The 18135-nt window shown below is 44.7% G+C and overlaps 1 protein-coding gene across 6 annotated transcripts in view; it reads left to right on the forward strand.

Moving 5' to 3' along the window:
- pde4dip (phosphodiesterase 4D interacting protein) overlaps positions 1-18135 on the forward strand; it is a 94506-nt gene that overhangs the window by 75641 nt on the left and 730 nt on the right. For 3 of the 6 annotated variants that reach the window (XM_071486592.1, XM_071486591.1, XM_071486587.1), the window contains 19 exons: positions 332-815; positions 2024-2259; positions 2370-2418; positions 8963-9234; positions 9364-9513; positions 9703-9900; positions 10814-11098; positions 11259-11390; positions 11607-11726; positions 11917-12106; positions 12213-12337; positions 12665-12787; positions 13316-13420; positions 13527-13720; positions 13828-13959; positions 14476-14614; positions 15044-15090; positions 15300-15444; positions 16636-18135. The exon at positions 16636-18135 is cut by the window's right edge and continues 730 nt beyond it. In XM_071486592.1, the coding sequence (XP_071342693.1) occupies positions 332-815; positions 2024-2259; positions 2370-2418; positions 8963-9234; positions 9364-9513; positions 9703-9900; positions 10814-11098; positions 11259-11390; positions 11607-11726; positions 11917-12106; positions 12213-12337; positions 12665-12787; positions 13316-13420; positions 13527-13720; positions 13828-13959; positions 14476-14614; positions 15044-15090; positions 15300-15444; positions 16636-16790 (3281 nt within the window). In that variant the 3' untranslated portion in view covers positions 16791-18135. The remainder of the gene's footprint in view (positions 1-331; positions 816-2023; positions 2260-2369; positions 2419-8962; positions 9235-9363; positions 9514-9702; positions 9901-10813; positions 11099-11258; positions 11391-11606; positions 11727-11916; positions 12107-12212; positions 12338-12664; positions 12788-13315; positions 13421-13526; positions 13721-13827; positions 13960-14475; positions 14615-15043; positions 15091-15299; positions 15445-16635) is intronic. The other 3 variants (XM_071486589.1, XM_071486588.1, XM_071486590.1) reach the window with 3 other exon arrangements.

Raw genomic sequence — 18135 nt, forward strand, 5'->3', positions numbered from 1 at the left:
ATTACTGTATTGTTAATGACCTGTTATTATCAGATGTTGTCTTTGTAATACCCTGTTGTTATATTTAGTCATAAAAGTTCAAATGTTTAAACATATATTTTCATTTGTACTGTCCGGCACTTTTTAATCTGATATAAATATTTAAAATGCTTCTCATATTTCAACAGATTAAAAACCACCATGAAAGAGTTAAAACAAGAACTCACCCTTCAGGAGGAGGATTTATCGCAGGGCTGTTCATTAGTGGCACCTGAGTGTCTGTGACGAAACATGTGAGTTTTTTAATGCGTCTTACAGGAGACTGATTTTTTTGCTGTATGTTCTCTGACAGAGTTTGATGATCTGGAGATGTGTACGTCTCTGGACTGTGGTTCCCAGTGGTGGCCTGCCACCACCACCACCACCAGCAGCAGCTCCACCTTCACTAAAACCACCACCCAGAGCTCCGGTGATGGAGACGAGGCGTCGTCTCTCCAGCGTCTTGTGGAGGACCTTCGCTCGCAGCTGTCCCGCTCTCAGGGAGTGATCCGAGGGCTCCAGAGCCGCCTCCGCTCCCTCTCCACCTCCAGCGACTACGGACCCTCAGCCCCTCGCAAGGTCAACTGGTCCTTCCAGGCATCACCCTCACAGAGTGGGACGGAGGACGACGAGGGTTGGCAGTCATCTGACGGAGGTCTGCTGGCCTCGCCGCGTCACCCTCACCCAGACAAGGGCCTCCAGGAGCTGGTGTCACGTGTGGATGCACTGGAGAACCAGCTGAGGAAAGGAGGGAAGAAGTCTGTCGATCCAGATGGAAAGTCTGCAACATGGCCGGGGTGAGTGACTTTTTATTCTCTTACTTATTTAGAAAGTTGTTACATATATAAATGAAATTTTTTCATCCTGTCAATCAAAGTCAAGAAAAAGTAAAAACAAAAGTTCATAAAAGGAGGGATTGTGACCTCTGGGCCTCTCGAAGGCTTTTAATGTGAAATATCTGAAGGAAGTGATTGAAAATAGCCCAATAGTGATTTATTAGAGAATGAAAACAGTTTTTCTGGTATGAGAGAAGAAGGTTGCACAGGTGGAAATGGACATAACACGGAATTTATCAATATTACATGAAAATTCAAATGAGAGAAACATCTTATTACAATATGATAAAATGTGCTTATAAAACAGAAGGAAAAAAGAATAAATCCTGACTCAAATGTCTCGCTCTCTCTTTTAAGGCTCAGGCCACTTTTAGATTTTACAGTATAGTTTATACTTCATAAATGAGCTAAAATATGAATAAACACTGCCAAAATCTTTTAATGAAGATAATATAAAATCTATCCAGAGCAGGAGAAGAAGAACCTTCCAGCAGCTACCAGCCTGTCACTGATCTGGTCCAGTCTGTACAGTGGATCCATTAATCACTGCAGGCATTAAACGTCCCATCACTCTCCATCAGCGTCAGCATACGATGTTCATCAGGCGTAACCACAGATGTTTTTATGCAAACTCTGCCGCCTGACAGTCTGAGGGGATTAACTAACATGAGGTCGGGAACACGCTGTCCCATTTGCCATGTGTGACCACAGTGTAGCTCTAGTGCAGCTTCAGCACCGACACTGTGACCCGGCATGGAGTCCTGAGCTCTAGGTTCAGAGATGAGGCAACAGAAACACCAGCTGAGCCTCACAGGTGAGAGCTGATCCTACTGAGCGGCTTGCAAACACTGAACTGTATCATTATTACTGAGGAAACGTGGAGGACTGGTCTCAGATCTGTAGCATCTGCACAAGCAAAGAGCCTCTTGTCTTGAGCAGACAGGAAATTGAGGGAATGAATTTCACTGTCTCCTGGCTGAAGGAGGAGGTGAGGCTGACTCTGAGTCAGTTTTGGGTTGAATGTGTTTTAAAACAGGCAATAAAGCACAATTACACAATTAGACACTCAACTAACTGAACTAGACATAACCATAAAGAACCTGCTCAAAGTGTCTGTTTGCTGGAATAATTTACCGTTCGTCATTATCTCTCTTGTTCTCTCTCTGTAGTAAATTCGACACCCTGATCCAGGCTCAGGCCCGGGAGCTGTCTCACCTCCGTCAGCGGCTGAGGGAGGGTCGGGGTGTGTGCAACATCCTCACCCAGCACCTGGGCGACACCACCAAGGCCTTCGAGGAGCTGCTGAGGGCCAACGACATCGACTATTACATGGGCCAGAGCTTCAGGGACCAGCTGGCTCAGAGCAGCGCTCTGGCACAGAGAGTCAGCGCAAAGATCACTGGACGTGAGTCGGCTGATTTTATTTATTTTATTTTGCACAGTAACATTCAGAGTCTACGGTCTGATTCATTTCAGCTGTAACTGAATGTAAAACTAATGCTATTATAACCTCAGGAGACCATCCTGAAGATCCAGATGAGAAGACAGAGCTGCTCGCCATCCGGTCAGTGCTCATTCACTTTACTCTCTGTGTGTGTGTGTGTGTGTGTGTGTGTGTGTGCGTGCACTGTGTTCAGTGTGTGTGTGTGGGTGTGTGATGTTGAGTCTTGTATAACAGCAGGCTTGATGCTGGTCAATGGAAAATATTGGTGTGTGACGCTGCTCCTCAGGGCGGAATAATCAGATGCTGATTCGATAATGAACGAAGACCTCGCTGGCTAATTAATGGTTCAGCTAATTGGCTAATTAATGAGGGAGGAAATGTGCAGGTGGGTCGATTAGACGTGTAACAAGCGGAAGGACACGGACAGGCCAGATGTCTCTGGATGTTCTTTATGGATGTTATGACAGAATTGATAGAGAAGTTATTTTTAAACAGGACACAAGGAACCACTGTGGTGTGCAGGACAAAGGTCATGTGACTGATGAGGTTAGCCAAGCTAGCAGTAGCTAGCCAAGAGCAACTCGGCTATGATGATTGCTGCCAACTATTGGCTGTTTATGGTGATGTAATTTTACAGACAGTGTTATTTAATGATTTTTCCTTAAAATTAGATATTAAGATAATACAATTTAAAAAGAAATGGTACAAATTCTGTGACAGATAAATTATAAAGTATCTTTTTCTGTAACTATTCTGAGGTTTTCTTCCAAAATGTATACATCTTTTCCTCTGTATTGCTAATACACTAGTGGCTACAGAAAGTTAGGTTGAACCATCACCAAAAACATGAGAAAAACTTGATATCCGTCTTGTATCTTTGTGCTCTCCGTCTGCTTGTCACAGTTTCCCGCTGTTTGTCGCAGCTGGTTCGATGTCTGGACCCTTCAGCAGTTTGTTAAGTTAAGGGAAGTTGCTCTGACTTATCTCTGCATTACGAAACCCCCAAAAGTCCTTTGACATCACAACGCTACAGGGCAGAGCCACAATTGGGCCACCCTCCCCACCCTCACCACCACCACCCATTCATCCAAGCCGAGGGGTGTTGTGACCAGCAGGGCACAGCTGATGTTTGAGCACAGACCTTAACTGTGCAGTTGATTGGTCAGCTAATTAGGCAGAGACATTATGAGGGGACAAATGAGAGAAAAAGAAAAGGACAAACAGAGTTATACAAGAGGAACAAAAGGGCCTAAAGGGCCCTGCTGCAGGCTGCTCTGTGTATCACAGAATGAACAACATACTGTTATTTTATTGTTATTCTAGTGGTGGAGCTGGAGAGGCAGCACTAGAGAAAATGTCATGTACTCAAAAGCTCCACTATTCAATATTTTTCGAATCACTATGTTTAATGGAACAGGGGTCACTCATAGTGCTTAGCACACAAACAGCCTCTTTAAAGGTCCATCCAGTCTAAAGGTAGATGTCCATGTGTTTGTGATTATAAAGCAGGTCTAGGTTCTATATGAATACTGTGAAAGTATCAAAGCCTCAGTCCACAGAGAAATGCACACAGCCTGTATTCAGAAACTGAGCCTTAAAACCAGCCGTCAGGACTTCTGCAACTTTGTGATGTCACAACAAAGCAGTCACCGCTCTCAGTCAGGCTCCAAGCCCCGCCCACAGGATTAGAGAGTTTCATGAAGCTTTCAGATGTAAATGTGGCTCAGTTATGCTACAGTCTAAAGCCTGAGGCACTGGTCTCCTCTGGATAAGTGATGAGTGTCCTGGATGTTTAGTCACATGTAACAAGAAACCTAATTCTGTTTGCTAACACGGCTCTTTGGTTTTCATACCTGAGGGATGGAAAGAATCAAACGGCTGCTGTAAAGGTGGAAACAACAGCAATAAATCTGTTGACAGGTGATTATCAGTCACTGTATTCAAGCATCATTTTCAGTAAATAGACCTAAAGCACTGGTCGTGGTCTTTTAAGCCTGACCACTGTTGTCGGGTAGAAAAGGGCGAGTGCAGGGTCAAACCCCAATAAACAAACAATGCTCTGTGAATAATTAGAGCTGCCCCTCAGAGAGATAGAGAGACATAGACACAGACAGAGAGAGAGAGAGGGAGAGAGGCCTGCAGTAATCTAACATCATGTTGTTGCAGCACAGATGGCCGACCAGATGTGAAGGAGAATTATCGAGTGTGGTTTCTGCGACATCCATCTGATTTAGGCTGGCCCTCTGATTCTGGAGGGCGGGGGCGTGGCCTGTACATTAACCTATGCATTAACTTAATTCACACTGACACTGAGTGACATAATGTGTGTGTACATATGGAGATGTACAGACAACCAAGTGGCTATAAAGCCGGATAAAGTGTCCTGATATAAAAGACAACGTGGAGGAAAAAATCAGCTGATGAGGGTTTTATTGTTGTCTTCAGTATGAAAGAGAACCTGTGGGCACTGGCTGCTTTGTTGTGACATCACAAAGTTCCAGAAGTCCTGACGGCTGGTTTTAAGGCTCAGTTTCTGAATACAGGCTGTGTGCATTTCTCTGTGGACTGAGGCTTTGATACTTTCACAGTATATAGAACCTAGACCTGCTTTATGATCACAAACACATGGACATCTACCTTTAGACTGGGTGGAGCTTTAACTACCATCAGTCAGTGCGGAATAATTACAAGAGGGGAAATAAAACTGAATGTTAAAGAGAAATAAATATTTTCCATCACTATCATAAACTATTATATCAGTGATAAGTGAGTGTCCACATGTCTATGTGCATTGTGAGTGTGACTGTAACGCTGCTGAGGCTTTTGCTGGCTGCGCTGGGCTCGGGCCATGTTGACATGGCCTCTAATCAGGTTAAGTTATTAAGACCTCGAATGGGGAGGGAAATAGGTCATGAGCAGCTAACCGTAGAGAGAGAGAGAGAGAGAGAGACGGAGGGAGGAAGAGAGAGAGAGAGGGAGGAAGAGAGAGAGAGAGAGAGAGGGAGAGAGACAGAGGGAGGAAGAGAGAGAGAGAGGGGGAGAGAGAGGCTGAGAGAGAGAGAGTGTGTGAGGGGAAGCAGTGGAGTGATGAAGCCCGACTGAGAGAGAGCTCACTTTGCTTCACTTTGCTTCACTTTGCTTCACTGTATGAGCAGCAGCACATGGTGCTGAACATCCAGCAGGGCTGTGATTGTTGTTATGTAAGATTTACTCACCATCAGCCTGGATTTTTTTTCCTGGTTCGTGGACAGAGGACAGTGCAGGTTTTATTTGACTTCTTACTGAATCAGATCGTAGACTTTTCTCAAGCTGAAGCTGGATGTGAAGTTTCCTTCTTGTGAGCATTGTCCTGAAGCTTTTTATTTCAGTGTTGGACACGTTTCTACATTTTCAACTCCTAAGCAAATCTTTGGAAGGAGGAAGCGTTTGGGCACTCACTCTTGCATCAGAGAGGAAACTCGTATGCATGTGTGGACAGAAACAAGCCGGAGAAAGAGGAAGTGCTGCTTTGTGGATGTTCATTCACTCAGCTTCTGTTTCTGTCTTTCTGTGATGGCTGGTGGAGCGTGAACGCACGAGCCCTCGGGATCCGGACATCCGTTGATACGCACATTCCTCTATCACCCTCCTCCCTCTTCATGTTGCTCTTCCGTCACTGTGATTCTCCATCAGATCCACCGCTGCCGGTGGGATGAGAGGTTGTGTCCAGAACAGCAGTACAAGGCTTTTCTTTCAGGACTCCATTCAAAACGTCATTGTAAAAAAGACTCATTTGTGGATGAGCAACAGCAGAAAGAGAAAAATGGACATTTAGCACAGTTGGATAAACAAGAGGGAGACCCAGAGTGCAGCTTCATCTTTCCTCAGGCTGCTGAGTCATTTTCATCACAGAGCTGCAACCGTCTCCAATTTTCTGCTTTAGCTTTTGAATTTAACTCACACTTAATCTCACCACACACTGGTGGGGTAAAATCTAAAAACTGTGCTTTTTATTGAGCTTTTATTGATCTACACTTGCACCTCAGACGGATCTAAAACATTTGGATACAAGCAAACGCGCAAATCCTTTAAATCTGCTGTGAGACTGTAAAAAAAAAGAAAATTCTGTCGCTCCAGTTTGTGTCCACTGTTTGTCTTTGGGATTTTAACAGGCTTTGATTTGGGATCTGTTTGGGTGACCACTTGTAGTCCCAGCCCATACACTCCCAGGATCTGAGTGTAGGTGTGTGTGTGTGTGTGTGTGTGTGTGTGTGTGTGTGAAGGGAGCCACCAAAATCCATCTCCGTGAGAAGCCTAAACCTAATCAGGATTTACTCTGCTTTTCACCTGATTGTCCACACGCTCAGGCGTCCCTTTATCCCTCACTCACGCTGTGCCTGTCCACTGTACCCGCTGTGACACACACTCCGGGGTCAGGACCTCGGCCAATAAGCTAATGAGCCTCGCTTGGCTTCGGAGGGTGTAGGGGAGGCTGAAGGTGGGTGATGGCTCCTCTGTGGAAGGCCATGCTGTCGAAGAGCAGCCCACTGTACAGAGACTCTCTGTTCTCCTTCTCTCTGTGGGAGTGGAAGGCTCAGGAGAGAGAGCTGCTGCTGCTGAGGAAACACACGGACAGGGAGAGGAGGGCGCTGCTGGCACAGCTCGACAAGTAAGACCACCCCCCCCCCCCCCCCCCAACAAAAAGTACATTTATGTAAACAGCTCAGGTCTGTGCATTCACTGTCTACCTGGAGGTTAGCCTAGCTTAGCATAAAGACTGGAAACGTTAGAATGAGTCAAAGGTTGGTGAATAAATGTATCTACACAGTGTATCCATCCTCTCAGCATGTCTGTGCAGTGTCTCTGGCTTCAGCCTGGGTTGTCAGACACGATGGATGAGCACAAGTTTTGGTTTTGATCTCTGTGCAGACAGGATGATACCAAACCTGGCAACCTCACTGACGAGGCTGCAGATCATTGCAGCACGAAAAACTACTAATTTTTTGTATAAGTCAAATAAACAAGATTTAACATAACTAATCACTGAGCTTTAGACGTGTGAGTGGGTGAATGTTTGAATTTGATTGAATTTTTAATTTGGATTTTGCTTCAGACAAATCCAGGTGTGCTAAGCTTAGCTCACCATGTCCTGATGTTGCTATGAATGTGCACAGCTAAACACACTTTAAAGGAAGAAGACAGAAATTGGCCTTTGAGGTTTTTACTGAGATACTCATTCTCCCCATTCTGCTGACAGTGTGTGAACACAGCGTTTATGCTAAGCTAAAGGAGCCAAGCCGTCTGATTCCAGCACTGTGCAACATGATACTGATGTAGGTGTCTTTTCTTTAAGTGTAGTTTTATTTGTACTTTACTGGACTTGAATCTGTTCTGAGAGAAGAAGCTCGGCACGGAGGAAGATTCTGTTGTTGTTGTGATGTGAACGATTGTAGATTGGCATTAATGTTTGAACGATCATGTGAAGATGCATCTGTGAATGTGTGTTTGTTTCGTGTGTGTATCAGCACGTCATTGATTTAGATGAATGACCTTCACCGCAGCATCTGTGCACCGACACGTCACTGCTAATTAAATCAGCTGTAGGGGACACGCTGCATACGTAACCCAGCTCATTATGTGTGTGTTGTTTGTCCTGTTGTCCTTCCACCACCTCCCTCTGTACGTCTGTCCTCCAGTCACATCACAACAGTCAGAGTGTTATTCTTGTGAAAGTGGGATTTAACTTTTTCACCTGTGCGATGTGATGCATTATCTTGTACTGTGTGTGCACACTACCGCCAAAACCTCTGCAAACTGAAGAATCATTATTTAAATGTAAATAACAGCTGGAAAATGTTCTTAAACTTTTGACCAGGAGTCTAAGTCACTAAGAGGCTTCCCCTGCATGATGTAGTCAGCAAAGCCGATACAGACAAGTCCAGATCAGCAGGCAGGTGACTCACACACCTGGTATATCGCTGTTCATTAATGCTCTTTATCCGTAAAGTCACAAGGCAGTCCAGCCTCTCCTCTCTGAGCTAAAATACTCTTCTTCTAAAAAGATATTTTCTTTAAGTGTCGGATCATTTGAACTGATTTACACCAGGACCTGGACCTGATGTGACAGAGCAGTGCAGGAGCTGGTTCAGGCAGATTATAATAAATGATCATTTCTCTCTGCACCAACTATTTGCACTGATGGAAAACCTTATTAGTTTTAAAAGCTTGATCAGTTAAATAATTTATTTGTTTTAGATACAGTTTATGGTTTTAACAAACTCACATGTTAAATTGTTGTCGACTGATAGAGCCGACTGTAGAAATAACTAACATCAGTTTGAATTTAATCACATTTTGGGAAATATATAAGACGCTATAATCCACTGAGTCTTTGAGTCTATAACTATCAAAAACATGAAATAATTGAACATCATCAAAGAAAGTGATATAGATTTTTATAGATTCATATTTTCAGTTATTTAGAGGGAGATTGAAATAGAGAAATGGAAAAAATACAGTTATTGAAGTGTTATCTTTTCTTGACCTTTATTTATTCAGGTGTTATTTCAAATGTCACAGAGAGTCGAGCTCTGCAGGAACGCTCTGATCAAACTCACTCACTCTCATTTACTCCTGGAAGCTGCCCAGTTCAACCAGTCTGATCCATGTGTGTGTGTGTTTGCAGGCTCAGTAAGGAGCTGCAGCAGAAGGACAAAGTCATCGAGTCTCTCCGTGCAAAACTAAACCAGCATCATCATCATCATCATCATTCTCATCGTTCTGACACACCCTGCAGCAGCCACGCCCTCTCCGACGCCACTGACCAATCAGATCGCATCTCCTATGTGTCTGATGAGCATGGATCCACAAATGAGGACCTGGAGCTTTGCTCCGACGTGGACGTCGCCAGCGAGCTCGGTCAGGAGGACACGCGGACTTCTACCAGGGTCGGCACAGGTGAGAGCGAGACAGCCGTCACGCAGCTGCAGGTTTACCTGTAGATGGTCAAATACAGCGTGCAGCACCTGAACATGATGCAGTGAGTAGAGGTGATGAGAGCTGACAGCAGACTCTTCTCATTCACAGAGTGCCACTCTCACAGTAGCACCATGTCACGCCATCCGTCTGTCCCTCCATCCATCACCTCCTCCCACAGTACCCAGTCCTGCCTCAGCTGTCCCAGCATGCAATGCCCCAGCTCGCCACACAGGCCTGCAGACATGCAGAGTCAGACAGGTAGGAAGGGGCTTCAGACTGATGCTGATCAGTTTTTCTTCCACCTCATCCTCTGACCTGCTGCGTCGTGCACATCTTCCTGTTTCTCTTTTTCTCTCCTCTCTCTCTTTCATTTTTGTCTGTCCATCTTTTCATTTCATCTTTTCATTGTACACTTTCACTCTTCTTTCCGTCTTCTTCTTCCCCCAGCTCCAGCCTCAGTGTTCACTTCTGCCCCCCTCCCTCCTCCCATGTCCTTTTCCTCCACCCAAAGGGCAGCCTTGCCCCTCCATCCCCACCCCGCCACCCTGCGAACCCGTTACCAAGGCAGCGGGGGAGTGGGCTTCTCCCTGGCTGAGGTGCACCAGGAGCTGCAGATGTTGCAGAGGCAGCTGGGAGACAGTGAGAGTGCGTCGCTCTGACTCTATGTGCACGCGTTTGTGTGTGGGAGAAACTAACTGTTTGAATAACACAAAATCAAACCAACATCAGGGTCAAAGAAACATTTTCTGCTGCACTCACACACTGAAGATGCTGAACAGCTGAGTCAGGGAAAAGCATCTTCCTCAGCTGCTCCACAGCAAACGTTCAAACTACATTCACAGAAATGAAGCAGGAATCTGACAAGACAGAGAATCATGTGTAGCTCACTCTGAGTTACAGCTTGTAGAAAACAGTCAGCCAATCAGAAGAGAGCCTCAGAGCCTCTTTTCTGATTGGTCTGATTGATCCACAGTGTACAGGACAGAGGTAGAGCAACAACTGAATTATTGTTATCTGTATGTGAAGCAAGCTGCTCATTAAAAATATGTGTGATGAACCTCTGAGCTGGCACCATCAGTCTGAGGATCAGATGTTAATGCTGCTGCAAAGCAAAGTGTGAGACGAGTGAGAGCTGACCAGCTTTACTAATCCACATCTCACCAACTGCCCTCGCTTCTTTCTTTCCTCTCTTTTTCATCTTTGCCTGTATCACTCTGTACTTTCTCTCTCATTAAATGACTTCACTTGATGCATAATGAACCCAGAGCACCCAGCTGGAGAAGGATTTGCTGTGATCTTAAAACACTGATGAGGGATGGAGCTTTGAGAAACGCCAACCCTGACGGATTTTGTTTGACTGATTAACAAACTCGTTCACTGCTTCAAAGGAAATCCTTTCATCCTTCTCTCAGTCTTTCACTGTCCCCTTCCTTTTTTCTCACTAACTTGCTATAACTTTTTAAAATAGAGAGTCAGTGTCTACGGTATTAATCCCTTTCAGTTTAGTTTATTCATCAGTGTTTCATTTTAATTCCTTATTTTGTGTTTTCATACTCAGGGTTTTCCACTCCCCAGTCCAAACCTCTTCAGGGTTTCCCGTTCGCCCACCAGCAGTCAGACTCTTCTTCCTTCCTGCCTCTGTCCTTCCACGGATACCAGCCTTCTCCTTTCGGCAGCGCGGCTAGCAGCAGCAGCCTGGATGCCAGCTTAGCGATGAAAGCTGGGGCTAGCCTGTTGGAGAGCAGTGCATTGTGGGATATGGCCTACGGCACCCGACCAGTGAGGCTTGGAGCTGAGCTGTCGTCGGGATCATCAGGGTACCAGTCAGGCCCCAGCCACACAGGTAGAGACAAAGTTCAACTCTGTTCAACGTCAGTTTTTGCTGTAGAGCCACCATCAGGAAAGGGAAAGTTCATGACCTTTGAACCATAGAAAGACCATAATGCATTTCTCATCTGCAGTAAATGGGCAAAAATGCATATCAACTGTGTCTCTGTCTGTAGGTTCAGACCTAATGAAGGAGCATCTGAGAGAGGTCCGGAGTCTGAGGCAGAGACTGGAGGACTCCATCCAGACCAACGACCGCCTCCGACAGCAGCTGGAGGACAGACTGGCCCGCACCGCCACTGAGAAAGGTAACAACACAGTCGCAGTCATGGGACGTAGAATATATGGATCCTGAAATGGTTTTCAGACGTACACGTTTAAAAAAAACAAAACAAGTTAAGACATTATAGTTTAACAGTGATTCAGTTTTCTCCAGGAAGAGGCTCACTTCCTTCATTTTTATCCCTCCCTGTTCTCCTCCCTGTTCTCCTCCCTGTCCTCCTCCCTGTCCTCCTCCTCTCCAGGCGCTCCTACCAACATCTACATCCAGGGTCTGGACTCGGTCGGTCAGCTCTCCAGTGAGATCAGACTCCTGAAGGAGGAGAACGTCAGTCTGCAAAACCAGCTGAAGCAGGCCACCAGAGGTACAGGCTGATTTTCACTAACTGGGCCAGAACCTGCAGAGAAAAGACTGTGGAGAAAACACAGCAAGAAACATAAAATATTGTAATTATAGAGATTTAGAGCTTTTCTATCAGTCAGGAGTTATTAACAGTTTTTGGTCGGGTCAGAGTCAAATCACCTGCTCAGCTCTGTGTCACATGTCGCCTGCAGAGGGCAGTAAGGAGGTGGATCAGCTGAGGGAGGCGGCGCTCCTGGAGCGGGCCAGGTTGAAGGAGGCGGAGCTAGAGGTGGAGAGGTGGGCGGAGCAGAGCAGGAAGTTGAAAGCCGAGGCTGAGGTTCACAACCAGGAGATCACACAACTGAAACAGGACCGACAGCGGAACCAGGAAACCATCAACAGGTAAACAAGTACAGAAGTGCAAGTGAGCTGATGGTTTTGGTTGTAGAATGCTTCATGTGAATGGAACTGGAAACAACGATGTGATTTTATTTACCTGTGTTGACAGACTCCAGCATGAGGTGAGCGTCCTCAAGCAGCAGCTGTGTGAGAGCCGCAGCCTGGTCCACTCCCTTCAGTGTGAGCTGCAGGTGTACCACAGGGTGGGCGGAGTCACCACCAAGACACACTCAGGTAAGAGGAACATCCAAAGACACCTTAAGCCTCCAAAACAGTTGGTGGCTCAAAGTGTCAAGCTTTAGTTTAGTGTTGACATTACAACACTAAAGCTGCTTCACAGGTGTTTGTGAAACCATGAGAGCACTTGAACATCTCATACGTCAGTGATTAAAACCTAGAAAAACAAACATAAAACAGTGTAATATCAGGAAATCTGAATTAACGGTGAGCAGTTTCCTGAAAATGCCTGTAATTATTTGTTTAAAAGAGTGGAAGAGGTTCATGGACCAGCTACACTGATTACTTTTTGTGTTACTCATCTGTGTTTGTGTTTGTCAACAGGTCAGGTCAGTGACAGTGTCCAACCAGGACACAGCACTGTGACCTTTGACCCCAGAGAGCTGCACATTCAGCTGGAGCAGCAGCTGAGTGGACATCCTCGAGCCAGGAGGCCGCTCTTCAACGGTCAGTACCTCTGACGCTCGTTTACAGAAACTGTATCTGAAAATAAGATCAAACAAAGCTGATTACAACACGAGAATTAAAGGTCCCATATTTTACTCTTCTTCTGTGTTTTATTTGAAGCGTTGATCTCCATCAGAAGATATATTTGTAGTTTTAAGAACCAAAAACCATCTCAGTGTAGTTTTACATCTCCTCTCTCAGGCTTGTCTCTGCAGCTCTAGTAATTACAGGTCAGTCAGCCAATTACAGGAGAGGCTCTGAGTCTCTGCTTTGTTGTGACATCACAAAGTTCCAGAAGTCCTGACGGCTCATTTTAAGGCTCAGTTTCTGAATACAGGCTGTGTGCATTTCTCTGTGGACTGAGGCTTTGATACTTTCACAGTATTAATATAGAACCTAGACCTGCTTTATAATCACAAACTACAAACTTCCTTTATACAACATGGGACCTTTAAAAAATACTAAAAGACTTTTGGATCTGAAATGGAAATCTTTTGAAGATGTACTGATGGAAATCTTTCTCCGTAGACAACGTTCCCTCTCCACCTGTGAGAGACACTGGACTCGTCAGTCCTTCCTCTCCTCTACACTCTGTGCAGAAACATGCAGGGGAGACTGGAGCTGCTGATCACGGTGAGGAATTTACATCTGAAACAACCTTTTTTCATGTTTGTTAACTAATCCCTCTGTTTTACCTCCCTCCTGCTCTTTTTCCTAATTCTCTTGTTTTCCTCCCCAGCTGCCTCCACGCTGCAGGGCCAAGTTCCAGACGGCTCCTTCGCCAGCCGTCATGGCCGCCACGCCGTGGGCCACATTGATGACTTCAAGGCTCTGCAGCAGCAGATCCTGGAGGGCAGCGCTCTGCTCTGCAAGATGGAGGCAGCCCTCCGTCCCCTGATTGTCTCAGCCCTGCAGGAGTTCAGCCTTCACCAGGTGAGAAGTCCAGGAGCCAAAAACAGCCACAGGTCAGGTGACTCTGAAGGCTCATAATGTCAGCTGCAGGACATCTTGTAAACATTTTGTTGTTTTTTGCATCGCAGCCTTCAGACGCGGCTTCGGCGAGGAAGCTGCTGTCTGACACTAAAACCCTGCGACAGATCCTGGAGGAGGCCGACTCTCTGCTGCGGATGTTCTGGAGGGCGGCTCTGCCAAACTCTGAGGAAACTAAACAGGTCAGGACCAGCACCAAGTCCCAGGGTCCCAGTTCTTACTATTACAGAGGAAAATCAGAAAGTAGAGTCTGATGTCATGGAACATGTAGAGGAACCAAGAGCAGAGGAGGAGCTTCAAAATCCTGGCTCATCCTTTGTCACTTTGTTCCTGCCAGTGAAGTCAGAGCAACTTAGATTTTTTCACCAGTTTATACTGTTATATGTAATATTACTGGATAATATTTCATGGCTGCAAAATATAGCTGAATGACAAGAGACATAAGTCCAAAGAATTTAGTGTAAAACCAGTAAAATCTTTAGTTAATATTCAGCAAGACTTTGAGTATTAACACACTTTTTTCCTGAGAGTGAGAGGAGAAGGTTGATATTAAAATAAGTTTAAAAAGACACTTTCAGAAACTCTAAAAATGTCAAACTATTTCTTGAAAAGATAATTCCACTTTTTATACCGTAGGACTTTATATCAGACTTTTGCAGCTGCTTTGATGCAATACATGACTCTGCGTGTGTGTGTAGGACCAGTCTCTGAGGGAGGAGGTGGTTTCTCTCCGTCTGAGGCTCTCAGAACAAGACCAGGCTCTAAAGGACGCCATGGAGAGAGTGAAGAGCTCCAACCGCACCAAAGACAGCATGGAGCACTTTATAGTCAGCCAACGTGAGTCACCGACGTCCCCACAGTGTTTTCCTCAAGCTCCTATAAAACCATCTATCACTCTGCTGCAGATCAGTGATGATATTTGCATTTCCTCCACTTTTTTTAATCTATGAGTCACTGGAGATACTTTGATCCACGAGTCACATCCTCAGAGTTATGAGGAAGATTTATTATCCTGAGATGTGATGATGATGATGATCTTTCATCATCATCTGCAGCAGCTCTGTTTCACTCTGTTGCGTGATCTTCTTCTGTCTCTGCAGTTATTATGAGTCAGTCCTGTATCCTCCTGCACATCTGAAAGGTTCTGTTTAACTGGCGGATGTATGAATGATAACTCACAGCTGCTGTGTGTGTGTGTGTGTGTGTGTGTGTGTGTGTGTGTGTGTGTGTGTGTGTGTGTGTGTGTGTGTGTGTGTGTGTTTACAGTGTCGAGGACACGGGATGTCTTGAAGAAAGCCAAGACGAACTTACAGGTGAGCTGAGCAGTTCTCACATGTTCACTGAGAGTAATGAAGCTTTTATTCTCACAGGTGACAATAAGAAGAGATGATGATGATGATGATGATGATGATGATGGTACACAAGCAGAGAAAAACAAACACAAGTGGATCATTAAAAGTGAACCTCCGTGTTTCCTTCTTGTCTCTGTGACTCCCTCTCTCCTCCCACTGAGTCTCCTCAGGAGAACGAGCTCAGGATTTCCTCCCTCTCTATTCCTTCTCCCTCCCCCTCCTCTTCCTTTTTTCCCTCCCCCTCCCCCTCCCCCTCCTCCCCCTCCTCCTCCTCCTCCTCCTCCTCCTCTTCCTCACACCCCTGGCCTGTTAAAGGTACGGCCCCTGCCTCTGCTGTGCTCTGATAACAAAACAGTTTGCTTTTTGACTTGAGCCTGATAGTAAAATGATTTTTGCATGTGGCAGATTAAATAAGATTTATTTAAACTTATTTTCATAAATCAGTAACTAGCATAACAAGCAGCTTAAAAACAAATATCCACATCTGCCAGGTCAGCTGCTAAAAGCTGTGGTGTTTACTTACTTAATGCCTCTATTGGCTCAGCTGTCAAACATGTATTCAGAGGCTTCCAGGCTGAAGGAGCAGTTCTAATACATCTGCAAATACCTTTTTTCTCCTTTTAATAATGAAAAATATTTAAAAGACAAATTTTAAAATCATTTTATGATTAAATGATTTCAGTTGGACTTTAAGGGGCCTTGTGGAGTTTTTGATCTTATGGAGCAATGATTTCATGCACGAGTCTCTGTTGTGTTTGTGTCTCGTGCTGCACTAACACTAACACCCGGTCATGGTGTGCACAGTCTGACTGATGTGTCGTGCATGCGGGTCGTTAAATGTGGAGAGCACAAACAAAAAAATGAGATGGAGAGGAAAACCATGAGACTGTTTAAAACACACTGGAGGTTGTTTGTTTGCATGGTGACAATGTGTGCGGTTTTACAGACCAGACAGTGTGAACTTTCATATTTTACTCCCAAGGAATGTTTGGAGCTCCTTCATCACACGTCTTCATCATCTTAATCACTGTCAGTTTGTTTTTATTTCATCCCCTGAAGCTGAGTCTGACACATGTTTGTGTTCCCTCACAATCACTCACTCGTGTGCACAGCCAACGTTAGTTCCCTCAAATGAATAACTTGTACACCTGGCCAAGAGTCAGTAAATTGTGCATCAAATGATTTAACTAGCCCCTCCCTCTGTCTGAACCAGGTGCACTTCCTCCTTCTCTGCAGGTTCTCTGCTCTTTTAGCGTATCGAGTGGTAGAGAAAACACACAGCACAACCGTGAAGTTGAGATTGTGTAAACTGAAGTTTTTGTGACAAAACCATCTGCAAAACATGTTTTATATGGATTATCTAAGAAAACACAAGGACAAGTGGAATTAAGGGTAGAAACGACTAAGTTGAGGAAACATTTTATCAAAAAAATTTCGGCCTGGTGATGAATAAGTTCTTCAGAAATAACTAAATTACAACTCTAATTATCTTCTCTCTTCTCTCAGGTGAAATCACAGGAGGCTTCTGTGAGCTCGCCTTCTCTCCTGGTTGGAGTGTCATGACGCCTCAGACTTCCTCCTCCTCCTCCTCCTCCTCCTCCTCCTCTGCTGTCCTGGCCCCTGCTCACCACCAGCGCCCCCTGCAGGCAGCCTTCCTGTAGTGCACCAGCCCAGACTTCATCATCATCATCACCATCATCTCCTGTTCAAACAGAAAACGCTGGCTCTCTTATTGGCTGGAGAAACATTTCAGTTGAGTGACGTGTGTCTGAGTCGTTGATGGGTGTTTGTGTTGTCAGATTCCTGCTGGTTTATTCATGTGAATGATTGTAATTGGTTTATTATTGGTGTAACGTGTGTAGGTGTAATGAGAGCCGTCAACTGAAGTGTTTATCTCATTTATATGAGACCAGTCTGAGTTCGGCTGAAGGTGACTTCTGATCTTCCCATTTGAAAACAAAGTTCTACAAACATGAAGACCAGGTTTAAAAAGGTGTTTGGGCAATTTAGTCCAGGTTTGTAAAGTCTGGCCAAAGGTTTTTGGATGTAGACCTGGTCTCATGTGGTCTAGGCAGTAAAATATTCTCCAGAGACTGAGTTTAACACAGTCTTTTTAAATGACATCTCCTCCCTATTGACACTTGCAGTTTAAAAACAACATAAGAAGAGAAATTCTCCCTTAAGTTTCCTGTCGACCTGCAAACCGAACGCTGCCAATCAGAAACCAGCTTCAGCCTTGTTCTTCAGCAGGGAACAAAAACTGATGCCAGCAGGAAAAAAGGAGGCTTTGAAAAAGCCAAACCCAAACAGCGAAGTGCTTCCTCTCAGCTTCTGTCGAAGCTTGTGTTTGTAGGTAGTGTGTAGAATAGTTGCATGTGGTTTGAGCAGCTTGTGGAAACAAAGCCATACTCTCTGACGGTACAGTAGATATGTTTTTGTTTTGTCCTAATTGTACTAATCATGTCATAAAAATGGCCAACTACTGATGTAAGGAAAAACAACATAGGACTACCAATAGACAGTTTGGTCATATAGCTGGTAGATGATGTCACTGTCAAGTAAAACACCAATTTAGGATTTTTCATTATCTTCAGACTCCAGAGTATTACTGTCAAATATGGAGTCTCTGAAGATTTTTTTTTTTTTTTAAAGGGTCCAACCCAGTTTTTCCTGCTGAGACACCAACCTGCAGCGCTGGAAAGCCTTCTGATAAAGCTGCTGTGACACTGAGCGTCGTAGTAAACCAGTGTTAGTAAAAACAAGCACCTGTCAGACAATCTGTCATACATGGAATGAAATGAATTTTTAGGGTATGGTCCAAGAGATTACATTTCATTTTTTGTAACTAGGAAAATGGACCACACTTTTTATTTTATTCTATTCTTTAGGTGTTATTATTTTTTTCTTTTTTCTTTTGCTAAATTTGTAAATCTTTTTATGGTTGAACTTCCCTCACGATGACAATCACTTCCAAAAAAAAAAAAAAAAATCATCAAGAGTACTAAA

Source organism: Trachinotus anak, unplaced genomic scaffold (assembly GCF_046630095.1).
Source record: "Trachinotus anak isolate AG129_WGS33_773 ecotype Australia unplaced genomic scaffold, CSIRO_AGI_Tana_v1 ptg000010l, whole genome shotgun sequence".
Lineage (NCBI taxonomy): Eukaryota > Metazoa > Chordata > Actinopteri > Carangiformes > Carangidae > Trachinotus > Trachinotus anak.